Source organism: Gymnodraco acuticeps, unplaced genomic scaffold, assembly GCF_902827175.1.
Source record: "Gymnodraco acuticeps unplaced genomic scaffold, fGymAcu1.1, whole genome shotgun sequence".
Lineage (NCBI taxonomy): Eukaryota > Metazoa > Chordata > Actinopteri > Perciformes > Bathydraconidae > Gymnodraco > Gymnodraco acuticeps.
In genome coordinates, this window is record NW_022989913.1 from 435,816 (window position 1) to 457,523 (window position 21,708).

Consider the following 21,708-nt stretch of genomic DNA (forward strand, 5'->3'; position numbering starts at 1 on the left):
GCTCAGTAGCTCAGGTAGCTTGACGTTTCATAGAGGGTTCTCAAACATTTAGGGTTTCCCATTAATGTACCGGTCGCTACAGTGGAATTTTCTACTGCAACATTCCCCACGCATATACACAGTGTACCCGCGACTGTTACAATGAAGGCTCGATAATCAGCTTAGCAGGGGTAAAGTGCTATTTTTATAGGTGGTGTGTGGACCTCACATAGGGGGGTCCGGGGGCATGCTCCCCCGGGAAGATTTCATTTTTAAATATTGAAGTTAAATGCATCAATCTGGTGCACTTTGAGAGCAAAATGAAGAGATCTATGGATACATCTCTCAACACGTAATAATACTGTACTGCATCATATTATTTTCGAATCAATAATTTTTTTAATTATGATATTTTTTTTTTTTTAAATCTTTTTTTTTTTAACCATTTTTCCTCCTGGTCTCTCGCGCCCCCCCTGGCATGCCTCTGCGCCCCCCACTTTGAGAACCACTGCTCTAGACTGAAGTGACTCTGATCCTTTAACTTTTTTTGTTTTCATTATGTTTGTTTTGTACAGCATTCAGATGTTAATTTTGACAAATATGCATTCCATTGTTGAAAACCATTAAAATATAAACCAAAAATTGTGGTTATTGACATGTTATTGTAGGATGTCAGCACTTGCCAAATTGGTAAAATTGTTGCTAATTGAAATTACTTTATATAAACTACTACGGATTAGCTTGTGAATTTTTAGGATTAACAAAGCTCTAATCTGTAAATAATACATAATGGTTTGTTTTTTGATAATTTATTTGTAGCTATTATTAATCTGAAAGGGAGTAGAAGTTAAGTACACACACCAATAGTAGAAAGTACAAAAGTATAATGTAGTCAGTTGTCTGTAAATACCTATTTTTTTTAATTCTGAAATTACAATGTGTTATTATTTATTTTAGTTCAGAAAAATAGAGCAATTTCTCTCACTTTGCATTAGGATTAGGCCTATGCACCTTTCACCAATGAGTGTAAACCATACAGTGTACATTCTTTGTATTTAGGTAAAATACCCTGCTGTCTGTGTCCAATGTACACAAGAAATACAATATTTCCCAAAAGGTCAATTTGCTGAATATAAAGCATAGACTGTATAAAGTCAAGTTTCACACAGTTTAATCTGAGCGGATCACTGTTTACCACAGCTCTCCACGCTGCGTGTAAACAAGTCAGACAGACTGTATGTTTCACTAACAGACGGTATGAAAGTATAAACGGGTCTCAAATCAACTCGACATCATATTAATAACGATACATGATACAAATATAAGACTGACAACAAGAACAAGCCACAGAAGTCGTATCACAGTTTATCCTAGGCGGAGCTCTCCACAGCTGAAGACTTTTCCACGCTGCTTTCAAACTGTGAGTAAACAACGTGTGCTTCTCTTTGAGGCTGTCTGAAGGTGTACACAGGTCTCAGATGGACTTGGTATCACATTAAGAATGATATTCAGTAATAAGTCAGGCAAAAATAAATGGTTTAAATTATGTATTCAAGCTTGCAATGTTTTGAACACATATCCCCAGTCACCTCGTGTGTCTTTTTGTAGTCCTCGCTGTACGCGTCCGCATATCGGCATCGCAACTACAACCTCACACACTGGTACTGAAAGTGCATCAAAGTGTTCCTATGGAGCCAAATATACCAAAATATGTATGTAAACGACAGAAGAAGCGATCGAAATGTGTATTTCCTGGTTATTCGACAAAGGCCACGCCCCTGATACATCTGCCTATACCGTTATAGAATATCACCAGTTGTTCGGGCCACATCTTGTTCGGTAACACCGGCTTTAAGTTGTGTTCCCTGGATGAACTGACCAGGCAGAGTCCATGTAGCTAGCTTCACGGAGCAGCTAGAGACAAGAAGCTAACAGCTTGTTTTTCCCCTTTAAACTGTGGGTTTTTCTCTGGAAGTTTTTCCTTGTACGATGTGAGGGTCTAAGGATAGAGGGTGTCGTTTTTGTCATACTGATATTCTGAACAATCTGTGCTGTTGTATTTGCTGTAAAGTGTCTCTACTGTAGGCTATTTTTATTATATGTACAGCACTTTGGCTCGACCAAAAATCGTTTATAAATGTGCTATATAAATAAAACTTGATTTGATTTGATAACAGCAGCAGTCACTTTACAGAGCTGTCACTCAATGTGACCACGCCCTAATTTATGCAAAAAAAATTAAGACCTAATATAAATAAAAGGGTCGTGTTAGAAGCCTATTGGCGTTCCGGCTCTTCCCCAGATTTTGCCGCTTGAGTACATTGAGCGGTTTCACACAAAAAAAAGTGTTATTTCAGTCTTACGACAATATATATTTTTTTTTACTTGCAAAATTATCTTTTAAATTGCCAAACATCTTATGTGTAATTCATGGCACAATTCTACGGAGCCCCCTAGGGGACATGGAGAAGAAAACATTTTTTTATTTGAACAGAAAAAAAAAAAAAAATGTTTTGCGAGATATCGCAAAACCTTTGCGAGATCTCGCAATACTTTTTGCGAGATCTCGCAAAACCCCTTTGCGAGATCTCGCAATACTTTTCATTTAGTACTTCCTGGTCAGTTCGGCTGCTACGGCAACACAGAAACCACAACAATGGAGTGGTTCATCGATTTTACTTTGAGCTTGGCCTTAAATATAAATATATAACATCAGTGCTTGGCAATAGGCACGGGTTTCACACATAGACTGTATATATAAAGGGTTTCACATAAGTGAAGACACCTCAAGAAAACACTCAGAGCGAGGGGACATGCACGTTCTTCTGAGCTGAGTTATTGACAGATTCGAATTTCGTGGATCAATAACTCATGAACATAACGTTGTAAAAATACAAACAACATGACTTTACAATCATAGCAAGGTAGACAACGAGCTACAGAGTCGTTTTTATCAGAACAGTTCGATACGCGCCGTCATCCGAGCTAAACATCAAGAATTGGTCACAATCCGCAGCTGGAGGAGGGAGAGGAGTGCTTAGGGACCGTCTACAAACTGCAACGGGGTTTTGCGAAATCTCGCAAAAGTATTGCGAGATCTAGCAAAGGGGTTTTGCGATATCTCGCAAAGGTTTTGCGATATCTCGCAAAACATTTTTTTTTTTTTAATAATTTTTTTTTCTTCTCCATGTCCCCTAGGGGGCTCCGTACAATTCAAACGGGATCGAAAGATAACTTTTCTCTCACCATTGACTTCAATACATAATTTTTCCGAAATAAGGTCCCATAGAGTTCCATCGGAAAGGGAGGGACTTCGGCTCTCTATGGGAAAGAGTGTGTAAGCCATGTATTTGATACATGCATTGATGCTTTTTGATGTCAACATGAGCTTCTGTGAATATATTTAGTCACAGAAGTATTTAAAGGGATACTTTACCTTCAAATATGCCATACGAATAATTTAGAATAAGTCTCCCTGTTGGACATTGAATTCTTGAAGAAAACCTTTTATTATTGAATACATTTGAATGTGTAATGAAGAATAAAAAACGGAAGTAATGTTAAGACATTTAGGTAAATTGGGACTGCGTTTAACACCCGCAGAAATAATTCATAACATCTGTTTACAACCTTAAATTCTTGACCGCATATGTTTAACACAAGCAACACTGAATAACTTTGAAACTGCTTGTAGGATTTAAAAGCCTGTTTGCAGTATATTTATTTTTTGTCTTAAATGAAATATTATAAAATCAACAGATTAACAATGTTAGCATTTTTATGTCTTGCAGTATATGTGAAACCATGAAGAAACAGTCCGCCAGCACAACCTGAATATAAAGGATATACAAGCACAATACTCTCTCTGAGAAGTGGTGGATTAAAATGTATGCTAATTAAAAACATTCATTGTTTAAGCCAAATGAAGCCAAGCACTTGAATAAACCTAATTTCACATTTCTCCTTTGAATATGGAGAAAAAGTCCATTCGATGTAGATGCCAATGGGTTGTTATTTACATCTTTGTATACAACACATTTATATGATCTTCCTGAGTCCCGTGGATTTTTTGAAAATGAAAGTAGTACTTTACAATATACTAAATATATCAATTAATCAACACATTTTACATACACCCATTCAATTAAGATGCCCATCTACATTTTATTAATTGGTTGATTTTTATAAAATCAAATACAATTTTAATTATAACAAACTGAGATTTATACATCATATAAAACATTCTAAATGTTTTTCATAATTAAAGCTAGTTATTGCCAACTGCATTGATTTGTCAAAAGTGAAAATGAACTGCTGCTTTTTTCATCACAGAGTTATAACAAGCCCTGGGTTCTGCTATTCTGCAATTTCAACCACATCCGTCTTGGACCGCTCATTGTTGAAGAAGAGAGGGTTGTCGAAGGTTGATAACTTTTTGGGTATAAGCAAGCTGTGGCCAGACTTCTTGAATAGAAACAAGGCGATTAGTGTTCCTATGACAATTGCAATAATGACCAGGGAAACTATCAACAAAACGTGGCCACGGGTTTGAGGATCCATCCCAGGAGTTACTGTACAGAATCAACAAGTAGATGATGAGCAACAAGAACAAATGTAACATTTTTGACTTAATATACACATGTATAGATTTATCTTACCAGTTGTCTGTGTCACTTGTTGATTTACTACTGTAGGAAGATAACAAACATGATAAAAACTTTTAAAAAATGCTTCTCATTTATTTGATTTAACATCTGAATTAATTTATGAATATATTTTTTTTCTATTTCATTTCTTGCTTCTTTCAACACAATGTTCAATGAAAAACACAATCATGTTATATATTATACATACATAGTCCTATTTTCTACAATAATCTCACCTTTGGCAGTTTTGCAAATATATCCTCTGTCATACCAATGGTTCTCTGTTGCCCATCTACCATCCCTAACTCTAATCGCTCCATAAGTAAGGTCGCCTGGTTGATCCATACGCCAGTTACTGTAGTCCACAACGCTTCTGTCCAACCACTGCCACATGCCTGGGGACAAATAGAAATGTTGTGGTTTTTTTCTTTACTTCAAGATTGTTTTTGGACCAGATTAAATATTTATTTAATTGAACACTCAATATCTTTCCTTTCAATACGAACTGCAACAAAATAATATGTTCTGTCTCCTTTTAAGTCTTTTTTGGCTGAGAGAAATACATAAATGTGTGTTCACTACCAGGTTAGTCAGAGCATTTGCTGAAATCATCAGAAAATAAGTTTGACTTGAAGTGGTTTTGGGGCCAGAAAACAAAACAAGCTGAAAGATGATTGTCTGATGCAGACCTGATGAGAGTCCTCGCAGTGTTTGCACTTTATCAATACCTTTCACATACTTACAAATGTAATGCAAACATTTTAATGGATGTAGCTGTATTTGTTTCATACTCTTTTTCTTAACTGAACATAGTTTATATGCCTGTTTTTAGTTCTGTATTCTGGAGGAATAAATATATTATTAATAGCAATCGTCTAACCTTTTTTGTTTCAGAGTTTATGTATCACAGTACAATGTTCCTTCTTTATGTCCCAGTGTAGCTTAATTTATATTTCCATGAAAGATCAGACAATGTGACTGTACCTCTGTGGGTTTTATACAAGCCGATCCAGAAAGAGGATTGGTCTTGAAAGATTACAATATTGCTATGAATGAATTCTTGCTCAGAAGGATCTGTGATGCTGGCAAGAGTTCCACCTTAATTCACAAAGAAACACACAAGCAAACGAAGAAAACTTTAGTTGATGCTAAATACAGCTAATTGATAAGGAATATGTGTAAGACCATCCATAGAAGGTACTTACCATGTCTTACACAGCCAGCTGATGCATCAGGCCATTTAATCCTGCCTGTCAAAAAGAGGTAACAGAAACCCCTAAATTGTAGCCAGCTGTTTCTCTGGCGCGTGTCCATCTGCGTTTCTGGGTCGTCAGGGCAAAATCCTGGGAAATCGCTTGACTCTTTTGGTGGCACATCTGTGAATGAGAGGGACATTAAGGACATTTGGATCCACTAATTACTGTAAAGTACTAAGTACATTCTTTCAAATCCAGTGCACTGAAGTACTGTAATCACCAACTTGATAATAAGGTAAATGGGGCAGATTTATGAGCTGCTTCAATATGCGACAGCAGCGCAAAGTGCGTGTTCTCTACACAGCGATGTTGTGTGTAAGGAGCGCTCTGCTTCCAGGTTTCCACAAGTCACCTTTTTAGTACTGTGACAACACCATATGATGATGACATTAACATTAAAATTGACTTGTGTATTCAATTATTAAAATGTATATTAGCTCTACCTGTAGACTTCATGCAAATGCTGTTTAAGTTCTGATTGCAGCTGGTAGTGATCCAGTTTCCATTTACATCCACGATCACACAAGATCGGAATGAGCTTGGTTCCCCTCTACCCCATTTGGTAAAGGTGATGCGCCAGCCATCAATAAATCTGAAATATCCGGCAGTCTGAAAGCAAAGATTGATCAAACTGCATTCAGCTTTAGGAATTGCAAACTATTGGCCTGTTAAGTCATCTTTTAATGCAAATCTGTAATCTTTAATAATTATTACAATAAGGATTCACTTTTGTTTCCATTTTTCTTTACACTATTGAAAAATATGTAAAAGATTTTAAATATATAACTTTTGTGGATGTTATTAATCTGAATACATAACATTACCTGATTTTTGTTAATTCCAATCCACAGAGAAGCATTGAGTTTTAAAGCCATCAGCTCAACATACGCCTGTGACCATTCGTTCCGCAGGCTGGCCAATTTTGCACCATCACGTTCACAATGCTGTTTGGCTGCATCCCAGCTCATATTTTGGGTAACAACCTTAATGGAGTCATTTAATATTTTGACATAGTCGGTAGGAATAGGTTCAGGTGAGTCTGGGAGAGAAGGATCTGTTGTGGGTGAGAAATTATACACATTTAGTTGTTTCCATTCATCGTTAAAGGCAGGGCTTTTGTTGTGGACATAGATGCTCGAAACTGATTATTTTTCAAAGAACATTAAAATCCCTTATTTGCATAACAGTGTCCAATTTGAATGAACTTGTGATTGAAATACAGTAAAAAGTTCAATTGTATTATCGAAAATATAATCTTGATGATTGCCGAATATTCATCATGATACATAAATCGTTAGATGCTTTGGTACAATTAGTGCTGTTGTAGGTAAAAAAGGTTGACCCCATCCACTGATGGTTTTATTGTGAGGCAAACAATTGCAAATTAGATACTGAATTTGACCTCATTAACTTTTGTATTTTCATCATTGCTGTAAATGAATGGTTCTAAAATATATCAGCAGTCTCTTAGTCATGTACACGCCGTATGCATGCACCTGCTGTTCTAGTGCAAACTCCGATAATTCGGGTCCACACTGTTCAAGCATGGCGTAGGGAAATACAGAGTATGTTGTAAAAGTAAAAGTTTGGCTTTGATAATGATATAGAAACATTGCTATATTGACACATCAGGATCATCAAAGTTGCATGTCAACCCCTGTATGTAGCAAATACACATAGACAATATTGTGAAAGTCCTTATCTTTTTAAATCAATCTCGGTGTATATTACAAAAAAAACACTCAAGGGAAAGGGCCAAGGAAAGGCTCACCAACATTTCGAAGACAGACATATCCATTGGTGTCATTGCAGGACTTTTTAATCCATTTTCCAATACCAACGTCACGATTGGTAGACAAAGCACCACAATTGTGCTGATGCAGTGATGGTATAAAAGGGTTAAATGTACATTATTTATTTTTTCATTTAGATTAATGAATTGATATACAAAAATATATTCCAAGATAAATGACATTTTAAATTGTGTCAAGAAATTATTACCTCATGCCTTCGATGCCATTCAATATACTACAATGTAAAATCAAGAATTTAGAAATGGGTGTGAATAAATAAACATATTAGGAACATTTAATTTATAAAAATTGAAATTGTGATTTAATGTACAAGTGAAATAACTCTCTTCTTATACAAGTGTGATGTATTTTGACAAGTTCAGAAAAAAATGAAGTTTAAATCATTTAAAATGAAGTATCAACAATGATTTACCTCAGAAAGGTGATGCCTCTGAAATGGTAGAAATATTTTCCAAATTAAAAACCCAAAAATGTCACCTCTGTTATTGAAGCGCTATGTTGACAATATTTTTCTTTTTTTTTAAGTTTAATTATTTTAATAACCGTGTAAGGGTTTTGAAACCTGCTCCTTGAAGAAAAGAGGTGTTGCTGCTGTAAAAAGAAGAAAAAACGTTTTTAGTAGTGACACAGATGCCTCTTTAACCTAAAATTAGAATCCGAAACGTATTGTGTCCACTTACTTCAAGTCCCCAGTTGCTGTATCTCATTGGTCGCCCATCAGTCCAGTAAAATCTGGAGAGATCTGCCGTATACAAACCAATCCACAGGTCTGTGGTAGGTGCTTCAGCCAATTGAGTAGTCAAAAATACTGAAAATGTAAAACATATTCATCATATCTATAATGATTTTAAATGTCTCAGTGTATGCTCTATATATAGCTCAAATAGTCAAAATAGTTGGTTGGTAAATCAGTTGGCTTTAGCCGGTTTAGTCCAGTGTCCTGTTAGAGCTGAGATCTTTTACATAACTAACTTTATATACATTGTATGCCTGCAGAATCCAGACAAATATTTCAGATTAAAGGAAAATATTTAAAGGAAAATATTTATGAACCCAGCCAAATGTCTCAATTTCTCAATCCTAATGTCTGTTTTATTTGTTGTCTTTATTTGGACACCAATGGAATATAATGTTATAAAAAAAACATAAAACACACCTTGTGCTTTTCTTGAGAGAATTGAAGCCAACTTTCCTCCCATTGCTCTGCATTGTGTCTGTGCTCCATTGAACGTCTCTTTCTGTGTATTAATGATGCTGTAACACTAGGTGAACAATTAAAAACAGCTTTGAGTTTTTTTATACACAAGAGTTAAATACTTTGTTAGATTGAAGGCCCATTTCATGCTAAACATGGGTTGTATCCCCACCCTGCCAAAACAATAACAATAATAAAAAGTGCCTTCTGACCTTTAAGTCAAATTGTTTCCAGTTTTTTGGACAGCCGCCTTTTGGAAGAACTGTTGGTGCTACAGTGGCGTTGGCTGGTGGTGAGCCTCTTCGTTTGCAAATTGACTTGTGCTCATACCCACAATTATAATCATGCCAGAACCCTGTAAGCCAATCAAAAAAAATCAAATAACAGTTTAGCAAAACAAAATTCAATTTTTACTTAAAAATGCAAATGTTTTGATTAATTCTTTATAACTTGCATATATACATAGATAAGAATGCTAGTTAAGATAATTTTAAGTTACTCACCCAGATCGTTAGTCATGACAGCACAGCTCTCAAAATTATTTTGATTGTTAGGTTGATTTATATCCCACCTTTGAAACACCACTGGAGAACCATCCATCCATCTTTTTGATATTTAAAAGACGCATCCATTATTTTCATTATCATATTTAAATGTTATAATTGTTATATTGCAAAATAGTATGACAACATGTGCTATGCCCTTAAATCCAGGCATACAAAAACCTAGATTTTGTACAAAGTAATTCAACTGCTTGAGAATTGATGCTAAACTAATCTACTATTTTTATTTTTGCACATTTTCAGAAAAAGAATGCAATGTGTAAGAGGTTGCTTGTAAAGACAACCCACATAACTACTGCCCAACCCAGCAGTCCCCCTCAGCTCTCCTTTTGATCAATATTTTCTTATCATCTGCCTTACCAGCCATGGCAGAAAGCAGTTTTTTGGATGAACCGACGGTATACCACCTGTCCGCCACTAAACGGCAGACACTTAAAGTTAGAAGCTGGTGAACAAAATGGAGCATCTATCATGCTCAACAAACTGATCTGTCCATCTCAGAGTTTGTGAAGACTTAAACAAAATTAAAAGTAAAGGAATATTCAGTTTACTAACTTATCAACATTCAAGTAGTTACATCATCCACATGTCGCAGTTTTTATACTTTTTTTCAACTCTTATCTTCTTTTTTGTTTAATCTTATATTCATTATTTGAGTAATGCTTACCCATATGTTCCATCAAGATCTACGTACAGGCCTATCCAGTAAAAACCATGAGTTCTGGACACCTACACACAGACAAAGGGCAAAAGTAAGACCAGCAGTACTTACTTTGCAGTATGTTGTTAGCTTAAATGCCATGGCCAATGAGTAAAGCCATTAATTTAGTAAAAATGTCACTCACCTGTTTCCATAAAAAGACACTTTCAGCTTCATTGTTGATCATTACCAAGTCACTATGCCTTTTTTGGCAGAAGTGACGAGCTTCTTCCATAGCCATCGTATTCTCGTTAATATAATACTGATTCCCATTCCATTCTAGCCACCCGTCTGAGGTCCTATTGTAGTCTGAAAACATGTCACAAATATATTTGTATTACAGATAATGTGTACAGTTTGTCCAGATTTCAGTTGCTTTATGGCCATTCAAGTGGCTTGGCTTTATAAGTTGTAGAGACATTCATGATTCTCAGAGGGTTAATCCTTCTCACTTTACCATTACCATTACCATTGATTGATTTATTTATCCAGCATCACTTCTTTAAAAAATAATTTCCCAATTTGGGATAAATAAAGTACATACACTATATGGACAAAAGTATTAGGCCACCTACATATTACACCTACTGTACAGGAGCTTTTATGACATCCCATGCATTAATATGAAGTATAGTTGCAGCTATAACGCAGCGTCCACATGGCGGCGTGCGTTGAAGCTTGCCGGTGGGCGTGTCTGAAACTCGACCAACAACCAAGCACATGAATCTCCTGCCCCGGACACACAAGCACACGCGAAGCTTCAAAAGTTGAACGTTGCTCAACTTTTGAAGCGAGCAACGCGAGCAAAGCGAAGCGACGGAACCACAATGCAGTTTCGTCAAGCGTGACGTCACCCCATTCAAAGTGAATGCGCAGTTCTCCAGTGAAGGGGGGGAGTCTCCCTCAGCAGCCGGTTGGTGTAGTTTTGGCACAATTCCGTTGTAAAGACCGACGTTAACAGCAGCCCTGTCTGTGCAGATATGGAGACCAACTCTATCGTCCGGTGATCTAACCGCCTTCTGGAAAAGCTTCACAAGTACGTCGGTACGCAAATGCGCTTTGTGACACAAGAGACAGTACGCATTTCGGATTGTTGCCGCGCATGCGTACCTGCTACCAGTTATGTGCACCCCTGCCCATAGCATTATCCCTCCTCCACCAAACTTTACAGTTGGCACAATGCTGTCAGGCAGGTAACGTTTTCCTGGCATTCACCAAACCCAGACTCGCCCATCAGACTGCCAGATAGAGAAGCGTGATTGGTCACTCCACAGAACACGTTTCCAATGCTCCAGAGTCCAGTGGCGGTGTGCTTTACACCACTCTATCCGACGCTTGGCATTGTGCTGGGTGATGCAAGCTGCCCGGTCATGAAAACCCATACCATGAAGCTCCCGGCACACAGTTTTGGTGCTGATATTAATGCCAGAGCAGGTTTGGAACTCTGCAGTCATTGAGTCAGCAGAGCTTTGGCCACTTTTACGCATTATGCGCCTCAGCACTCGGCGACTTCGTGGCTGATTTTCTGTGGTTCCTAAACGATTCCACTTTGCAATAACACCACTTAGAGTTGATCATGGAATATCTAGGAGAGAAGACATTTCACGGAATGACTTATAGTATAGTACCACGTTCGAATTGAGTGAGCTCTTCAGAACGACCTATTCTTTCACAAATGTTTGTAAAGGCAGACTACACGGCTAGGTCATTGATTGTATACACCTGTGGCAATGGGACTGAATGAAACACCTAAATTCAATGATTAAGAGGAATGTCCCAATAATTTTGTCTTCATAATGTCTTTATCTGTCTATCTATCCATCTATCCATCTATCCATCTATCCATCTATCCATCTATCCATCTATCCATCTATCCATCTATCCATCTATCTATCTATCAAACATTTCCATCAGGCTCATCTGTGTTCAGTAAGCAAGCTAACTTTCCATACTAAGAAAGTAAACATGGTCAACTTAATACTATACTTTTAAATGAGGATCAACCCACAGTGACGTACCAGAAGCAATTTAAAGCATACAATACACAGTTAAGTTTGGTATTTTCTATATGGTTATGAAATGGCCCACTTACCAGGAGTGACAGGGCCTGGGGTTGGATTTGGAGTTACTCCTGTAAGAAGATAGACAGAAGAACATTTTACTCAGAACTCTAAACAGAGCACTGGACGGATATTAGGCCGCTTTAGGTTGAGTTTACCAAAATACCCTGAAATATGATTAACAGTAACAAAAGAGTGACAAGCTCTTCTTTGAAAAAATTGTAAACAAACTAAATGGTTTCAGTTCCTCATCTTACCTGCACGGATCTGGCAAAGCCAATCACGGTACATCTCACAGTGCACATCGTTCCAATTCCAAAACCTACGCATTACTATCTCAGTGCAAGATTCTATGTTGTTTCTGTTGTTTGGCTCTCCATCCTCCCAGTGTTGAAAATGCAGCTGTAAAAACAAGAGAAAAACACATAATAATTGTAATAAAGTTATTCTTAACTAAATGTTACAGCGATTAAACTAGAATACTGGTTACTCACGGGAGATCCATCGCTCCACACATAACCGGTTGTTGGGTCAGGGGCACTAAGTCCAATCCAGGCTCTTCCTTGTCCATGTCTGAACAATATTTAAATTATGATTATATTATCATAACGTTTAAAAAATATGAAAAGAACAACGTTTTGCCTAATTTAGAAGTAATCTGTAGATGGATGCCCCAGTGCTCTGTTGACTGACTAGGTGACCCTTATCTTTTGCATTAACCAGTATATTTGTATTGTTGTACTTTGACAGTTCATACTGTACCGTCTTTGTATTGATGTTAGCTCCTCAGAACTGTGGATACTGAGCAGGTCCCCCCCGAGGGCCATGCAGAAATCCCTGGCCTCATACCAGGTCTTCATGTCAGAGCTTCCCTGTTTAAACAGCTACAACAACACAAGGAAAAACATTTTCAACATGGTTTGGCAGTGTTACTTCACTACAAGAAAGCAGTGCTGTTGTTTTTTGGACTTTATGTTGTAGTTGAGTAGTTACAATTCTTTGTTTATCAATTATTGAAAAGACTTAAACAATTCTAAGTATCTGAACCAGGGAATGGAATTAGCACCTGCTATTCAGGTCACCTGCTGCAATGCCAGTTTTCTTTATAATAACAAATATTATGGTAAAATGGTATTCTAAATCTAAGAAAACAATTAGGGATTAGGTTATATGATAATTCATATTTATACTGCTGACTGAAGATCATTTTAGATTTTGAAAGTTGCATTTCAGCAAAGTATTTTGCTAGTAAGTATTTCATTTATTAATTCTAGAGTCCATATTATTCAGAGCTCCGTAAAAACAAAGCTGTCTATGCCGCCTGACGGTCTATGATGATTTTCATATTTTTTAGTAATTATACAGTTTTGGACAAAATAAATATTGTTTTCTGGCATCACTTTAACATTTTACAGAGAAAATCTGCATTTTGGTTAGAGGGCGCACGCCGGAAGTAAGAGGGCGCAGCGTCCCTGTTACCCGCTTTAGACAAAACCCTGAGTATTGTCATAAGTTATCCTCTAATCTTTTTATTATTATCTTTTTTTAATACATGTAATAATACCTTAAAGCAATAGTTTCTTGATCCCACTCGAGTCCAGCCTACTGCACATTTTGTAGGGGTAACACTAGGTGGTGCAGGGGTTAAAACTGCCCCCTCTGCCAGATGTTTACAGATGTATTTCTCCTTATTGGAGCAGGGCAGCACATCCCAGAGGCCAGCAAAAAAACCTGTCGTCATGGCAACACACCCCTGTTGGTGACCTTGAATTGTTGAGGGATAAATTATGAATTGTCAGTTTTCAGGCCCTTTTCTGACACACCTTATGGATTTAAAAATGTCACCATACCTGGCATTTCAGCATTCCAGTGAGTAAACCTCACTGAGTTGGCATTGGTCCACACAAATTGATCGATGTCATTCTGGTTTGAGAGGCCCAGCCAGAAGTATTTCTCTGGTCTCAACCCAACCAAGCTGACAAGGAAGGCATTATCCACTCTGGAAATAGTTAAACCGTTAGGGTCGCTAGATTTCTGGTGTCAGTAAAATGTTTTACAGAAACAAACATTTTTATGATTTTACTTTTGTTTGCATTTCTTTGGAACCTCTCGAAAAATAATATGTGTTCTTACGCATTTGAAACATCAGCTAAGTAGGAATTTGATCTCCTGCAGTCAGCTTGAGCTTCATCCAAGGTTTTGGTCTGGATCCCTATAAAGTAGCAGTAAGAGCCATGCTTTCTCCACCCCTGGATTGATGAAAAACAATTATGGAAAAAAGACAATTATAAGATCACTTACTATTTTTATAGCAAAGTAAGGTTTCATATTAGTATTCATTTGAAACCGTGTGTCAGTCCAACTGTACAAGTGTAATATTCTATTGAGTTTTGCTGTTTATTTTGGTCTTTGTGAGGAAAATATCTGCCACATAATAGTGATGGACCTTTAAATTGTACCTATTATGCTATTTTTAGGCATGTATTATGGGTCTCAGATATATACAAATATATAAAAAACATGTATATGATGTGTTTTGCTCAAAATACCAAACAGATCATGCATTTTAGACATCCCTCATATCCCTCTGTTTCAGCCCTGTTAGAGAACTGCAGGTTCTCTAACAGGGCGGTGGAGCAAAAAGAGAAGGTGGAGCAAATGCCTGCTCAGAATGACACGGCAGATTCAGTTTAATGCTCCCGTGATTAAATGACATCATGCTCCAAACCACATCAAGGATTATTTCTGAAACAGTATGGAGCTCAAATGCTTTTTCTCTTGCGTGTTTACCACAAGGTGAGTTTCTTTTTTTATTTCCTGCTTTTTAAACACATGTGCTCTATGCAGTACTGCGTTAGCTTTGAGTGTTAGCATGCTTGCTAATGTAAACAAAGACCATATTACGTCCAAAACAGTCGGGCATTGTTTCTGATAGCAACTTTCTGATAGTGCCATGGGTCCGCATTGCCGATATTACGTCATATTGGACGCAAATCTGGATCAGCTCTGTTGTACCCCCGTTTTTAGAGATTTAAGTACGGAGAAAAAGAGAGGGTTTTATTTGCTGACGCTGCGTGAGTTCCCTGACACACCGGGGACACATTAATGTATACATCAACATTTGCATTTTGTATGATAGGTCCCGCGACCCGACCACGGATAAGCGGGAGAAGATGGATGGATGGATGATAGGTCCCCTTTAAAGCAAAAATTGCCATTCGTTATTTACTATGAATTGTCAACCATTATACGATGACAACCTTTTCCTACACATGTCACTTCTACCAAGCTTAGCTATAATATGTGCATATACAGTATATGTGCTGACTCTACCTGCAGTGTTTCAATCTGCTGCGCTGGATATAACCAAAATACTTACCTACACAAAGGATAAAAAACACTTGTGCTTTGAAGGATGATAGTTAGGTGAATGCTTGGAAGTTTCACTTTTAGGATAATCTAATAATTTAATAATATTTACTAAAACGAGTGATACACTTTTTCTTAATACAAAAAAACTCAGATAAACTTAACGCACCCTTTTACAGCCATTATCCTGCTCCACTTCATTTCCAGAGGGAATTGAGGCACTCATCTTCATACAAATGGAGCCATGTTTCTCCTCACACACACGGTCAGCCCAGTTCCCATTCTGTAACAAAGTACCAATACATATTTATTTATGTAGAGACTAACTAAAGGGTACTACGACCAATGCAGTAATACATCTTAAAACTGTACACATACAGTATATCATACTTAGGATACCGACATCATGTACTCTATTTATTCATTTTAACACAAACTGTAGTGTGTTTTTTTAAAGTGTAGTAATATTGCTGCCTGATAAATCAGGTTAAAGAGCTATTGTTAATGCCAAAGACAGTATTTAAAGGTAACATGTGCACATAGTGCTCCTTACCTCTCCTCTGATGAGAATACAGTCCTTTATGTCAGTGGAAACAGCAGGTTTACCGAATTCCCAGCTAGTGAAACTGACAGTGGAGTGGTCAATCCAGTCAAACTGTCCCTCTGTCTTCCTGTCATTCAATCCAATCCAAAGCTCATCAGTGGATGCTGCAGATACAAACAAAAAAGTATTACCAAAAAAGGAAGAAAAATTAAATTACAAGCAGAAGTGATGAGAAGAATTATTCTTACATCGTTTTTTTCTTTTGGACATTTCTCCATATAATGTCTTTACAGATAACTTATGTTTGTTTTAATTTGTTCACGTACTGTATCCAAGCTGAGAGATTACAAAACTTTGGTCTTCCACATTTCTTATGGTGGCGAGGTCCCCTCCTTCAAAGCGACAGTCTCTCTGGGCATCAGGCCATGTTTTCTGAGTGCGGTTAATGTTGAAGCAGTGGCCATTGTAGGGAATCCAAGGGGCTGAACAAAATCCTGTCTCTGCAGCTGATCATGAAAAGAAACAAATAAATATATTGATTGATTGACATGTTAACAATGTAGCTCTACATTTTAAAATGGGATTTGTGGAGTAGATTAGAATAGATCTTATTCTTCACCTTTTGTAGGCAGTGCCTCGGCTGCTTTACTGTAGCAAATGTATCCGAGTTTCTTGCTGCAAAGTGAACTTTGCCATGAGTACTGTACAGCAGGATCAGCAATTGCACAGTTGTGTCCAGGATCAGCAAGGGGATGTCCTAAAAGAAAGCGGCAATTACTTGACATGTTGGTTTAGCAAAGCTTCATATTCTTCTATAGTTGATGGATGAGGGATCATGTTACCTTTTTATAAACCTTACAGATTAAGGCCCCGTCCACACGGAGACGATAACAGTTGTATCCGCTAATGTTCTCTATCGTATAAACGGTTCGTCCACACGAAGCCGCGGCTTCGGAGCCCGAATCCGATACACTTTGATAACGGCTCCCAAAGTGGGTAAGTCTGGAGACGAAACGCTTGCGGCTCCGTGTGTACGCCCTATACGATCATTTCCTCAAACGATGACGCCATAGCCCCGCCTCTCCCCTCCTCTCCTGCTCACCCCCGCGTCATTGCTGATGCGTTTCGCCAACAAAACAACAATGGCGGATCACAGGGTTGCGTTCGTGCTCTAGACGCTACTGACCATGATACAGATTTTAGTGGAAAATCTACAGCTCCTCTACCACAACCATCAGCAACAATAATAATATAATAATAATAATCGTCATCGGTCTTATTCGCTGCTTTTGGTGTATTTTGTGGCGGAAGTACAGCTCCACTGGACAGACACGTGTCTTGAGCCAATTCCGTGTGGACGGAAGACTTTTTTGAAATCGACCTCGGTTCGAAATCGTTTTCGTCTCCATTTCGTCTCCGTGTGGACGGGGCCTAATATGGGAGTATCACTCTTTTATTCTAACTCTGAAAGCAAGTGTTTTCCCTACATTTGGACTACTTTAGTTCAAAGGAGAGCTGATTCGAGCAATGGAATGCATAACGGTCCCTGCAGAACCTACTGTACCTGGCTTGTGTATATATTTAGGCCTAGACCTTTGAGTGACTTACTGAATAGACAATAAATAACGCCTTTAAATTAGTTTTATATTTAAAATATTGTCAGTAATCTAGCAGCTGCTTTTTGAATGTTTCAGTTGCAACTGACCAATGGTTTTATTGGAGAGGCCAGTTAGTAGTGCATGAACACTTTCAAAAATAATAATTGCCTGAATTGTCTTTTCTATATCTTGCTTGGACACAAAATGTTATCTTTTTTAAGATGCAAGATTATAGACTATTACAGCTTTAATGTGGCCATTTCGTTAACAAAAAATGGAAATGTGGTTTGTTGAGTATACATTTGTTCTCAACACACTGGATTCTATTTTGTCTAAGATGGATTTTCTTTTCCTATACATTTTTAGGATATTGCAATTTTAATATATCAGAATAAAAACACAAAAAACTGAAGTGGAGGGAAAACCTACCAGAGTCCCAATTCATATAACGGTAAGGTCTCCCATTAGACCATTTCCAGCCATGCTCTGGATCCAGGAACAGACCAGTCCAAAGCTTATTACCTCCTGTACCTAGTAGTGCTGGCATGGAAATCAAAAAGGACAAATAATTTAGTCTTCCCCAATGTCACTAATTAGTTGTGTGGCTAAAAGTTTCTGATCATTGTTTATATGTATATATTCAGAGTCAGTGTCATCTTACCTGTGACATAAGCCTGCTGGTGAAGATCGTAGATACTCAGCAGGGAGGCCCCCTGCTGTTTGCAGCTGGCTTCAGCCTGTGGCCAAGTCAGAGCTGATTGTGAGTTGAGCTGGTAATATTCTCCTGTGGTTGGGTGTGTATTCCAGTCTCCTTTGGCTATGAATGTAAATGTAAAACATAACATTTTTATGTTTGCTACTTTCTCCCTGTGAACTTAAGTCGTATATCTTGTCTTTATTAAAGGTAAGGGGTAAAGTAGCGATAGTCTTTACGAAAATCAAATGACACGTGATCTGAATTATTTAACTTTAGTGGCTAATTTTTTATATAAAAACATTTTTTGACACTAGACCATGTTTCAATTTGATCCAGACTAAGACAAACTCTTCTGTCCTGACAATGGTTTGGCGTTTGTTCTGGGATGTGGTCAGGGGAGGTTACACATCTGTAATTTTGGTTCTATTCAAACTCAAAAGTCTGATTTTCATACTCGAAAATGTAGGTGTTAAAGGGGCTAAGATGCATATTAATGAGTTAATAGCAGGTGTAATAATAATAATAATAATCCAATAATAGTATTAAGAGTCACATATTGTACTGGCAGTACTCACTTGTAACTGGGCAGAAGCCCCAGCGTTCGCTTTGATATTTTGTTTTAACTGCACACCAAAGATGCCTTTCCGGAGAGTCGAGCGTAATGCAATTTGAGTACCACTTGTCTTTGTACTTGAAGGGAAACATGCACGGCAGTCCAGCTGCATTTCCATTAATTGCAAAAAGTTCTGAAAGTTACAAGAAAAAAAGCAACAATTATTTGACAACTTCAACACAATGCTTGATTATATTTGAATGCAGTTAGGAATCCTGAAAATATGTTTTTTTGATTTTGAAATAAATAAGTAAATAGCAATGCATGAGTACGACTATGTTAATCTTCTGTTGAATTGAGCAACATGTAAATATATTTTTTAACATCATCTCTCTAAAAGGTTTTCTCTAAACATTTTGTTAATCTATTTTAAGAACTTGAACTCCAATGAGAAACGGTTTTGGTGTAGGGTGCCCTGAGGACAGTGCAGTTCCTTAAAAACATTGCATTTGTATACTTTACCTCTGTATGTTCTTGCACAAGCACCACTGGACGTCCCTGAAATTGTAAGGTGGTTGTTTGGTCCGACTGTTTTAGAGAGAACTGCTGTGTTGTCTGCAGTGAGCTCAATGTAAAACTCTTGTCCTTTGAGGGCGAGCAATGTCCCGTTCTTGCATTCCCACTTTTGGAGGTCGCTGTTTTCGTCACATTCATGGAGGCTTATTTCACTTCCCACACTTTTACCTTGGACTCCAAGGCATTTATTTGACAATTGAACCAGAAGTCGGTCCCCATTTGTCCAGCGTACATCATTGCAGTTGTTATTTGTTTTAACCAAACAAAACCCAGTGTTCTTGTTAGTGAGTTGAAATGGTGAATCTGTTAAGAAATAATGACACACTTTACCTACAAGAAACCAGAAATATATTAACAACTGTTTGTCTATCATTGACTGAAAATAATTCAAAAATAAAGAGAACTTTAATAAGCAAAGTTACAATCATCTGTTGGCTTTTAAAATATAAATACAAAAACTAAAATCTGTTTGCTATTGAACAGTAACAAATAAACAAGAATGTGTTTAACTCATCTGACGCAAACTGACACATGAATGCACACTGCAGTCTCACATAAAGAGCAGTGCATATCTAAACAAACTAACAAAATCTCTTAAAAGTTGAAATACTGTACCATCTGAAGCCAAACATTGTAACGTTTGGATGAGGAGCACTAAGGCTGTACAAGTTATCCTCATGGTTGCCATTGAGATGTCTCACATCTGAAGACTTTATCCATGCGTTTCTTGCTGCGTTGTGTGTGAATAACTGTTGAACGTCAATCTTATAGTACTGACACATCCTGTCCTGCCAAGTCGTCAGAACCTTTTAATATTTGTCTTAGACTTTTTTTCTCTGAGATTTCACTTCTGATTTTGTTTCCCAGCACGCTAATGCTGATGCTTGCACATTTGACTTTTTCATCTTCATACACATTCCCAGAAACTATTTCATAATAATCAGACAGGGTGGGAAACAAGAATGCTCCAGTAAATGATCATTTAAGTGTTAGCCAGTTAATGCATATAACCTGTGAACCAGAGCAAAACAAAACAGGTTTTCTCTCCTATCTCAACATACATTACAAGCCAATACGGTAACCTACAGTAATTGCATTTATTACTTGGTATTGTTACATTTATGAATATAAATGAAAGTGCCTGCTATGATTTTGACACCCTTATGTGAGGACAGAGGAAGCAGATGTGATACAAATTGCTGTTGATGCAAAGCATGATTCACAAGGATAATTGTACATTGCGGTTGGTCGTTTGGTTCTTCCCAGACATATTGTGTTATATTCCCAACAAGGAAGCTATCATAATGCTGACTTTCTTTTTTGTTGTGGTTGTATCCGAGCAAATATTGGGCCTTCTCAAGAATTGTTTGCCAGAAAGTCCCCAGTGCTATTTCTGGTGTGGTAAAATGATTTTTCGACATATTTAGTGTGTTTCATAGAATGGTTGTTGAACGCTAACCAGCAGACACACCTGACTACTACAGATACGGTGAGAACAAAAAAAAAAAAAAAAAGTATGCATACAGTCAATAACAAAATGGCAGGTGGACTAGGCCAGGGGTCGGCAACCCGCGGCTCTCGAGCCGCTTGCGGCTCTTTAAGCCCTCTGCTCTGGCTCCCTTGAGTTTTGACATAAATAAGAAGGAAATTAAATAAAAGTATGTGTAGGACTATTTAAATGTTGTTGCACGTTTGAAAATGTTTCATTTCTTGTATTTTGAGGTGATACTGTGACACATAAATAAAAAACAAAACGGTGTTAATTAGGTCAACTAAAATATGTACCAGCGCCTTTTCTTACTGGTGAATAACCTGACCCCCGGCTCGATGAGCGAACTATGGACAATAAAGACAAAGACAATAAAAGTATCGGAGGAACACAGGGTTTAATTCTGCGTGGACTGAGTTATCTGTTTTCACAGCAAGCGATGCTGGTTTACCGGTATGTTTGATATGTAGAGAGAAGTTGTCAAAGGTGCTGCAGCCTTTACGTATTGGAGGAAAAGCACGGAAGAGAAAGACAGCTGACGATCTTCAGTCATAATTCAATCACCTAACTATTTTCAGGGTGCAGCTATATGTTTTATTTAATTCAAAGTGGGTCAATTTTAATTGTATTTTTTTTCCTTCAAATGTGCAGAGGACTCCCCAAGTGCTG

General features: G+C 37.5%; 1 protein-coding gene across 2 annotated transcripts; it reads right to left on the reverse strand.

Moving 5' to 3' along the window:
- Positions 1-3,469: 3,469 nt before the first annotated feature.
- On the reverse strand, positions 3,470-20,346 carry LOC117542191 (macrophage mannose receptor 1-like). Of its 2 annotated transcripts, none has more exons than XM_034209693.1 (33): positions 20,166-20,346; positions 19,497-19,853; positions 18,997-19,167; positions 18,386-18,541; positions 18,154-18,264; positions 16,746-16,883; positions 16,453-16,632; positions 16,136-16,290; positions 15,752-15,865; positions 14,347-14,462; positions 14,064-14,212; positions 13,778-13,977; positions 12,976-13,097; positions 12,708-12,786; positions 12,471-12,615; positions 12,246-12,284; positions 10,299-10,462; positions 10,121-10,182; positions 9,394-9,494; positions 9,103-9,245; positions 8,852-8,957; positions 8,376-8,503; positions 8,239-8,286; positions 8,108-8,125; positions 7,883-7,909; positions 7,653-7,755; positions 6,706-6,935; positions 6,325-6,490; positions 5,831-6,001; positions 5,610-5,723; positions 4,862-5,020; positions 4,638-4,664; positions 3,470-4,550 (listed from the first exon to the last, which is right to left on the reverse strand). In XM_034209693.1, the coding sequence occupies exons 1-33, from the start codon at positions 20,236-20,238 to the stop codon at positions 4,336-4,338; spliced, it is 4,287 nt and encodes a 1,428-aa protein (XP_034065584.1). In that variant the 5' UTR covers positions 20,239-20,346; the 3' UTR covers positions 3,470-4,335. The 2 variants fall into 2 exon arrangements, with proteins under 2 accessions (XP_034065584.1, XP_034065573.1); XM_034209682.1 differs by having other exon boundaries at positions 4,638-4,667.
- Positions 20,347-21,708: the final 1,362 nt, after the last annotated feature.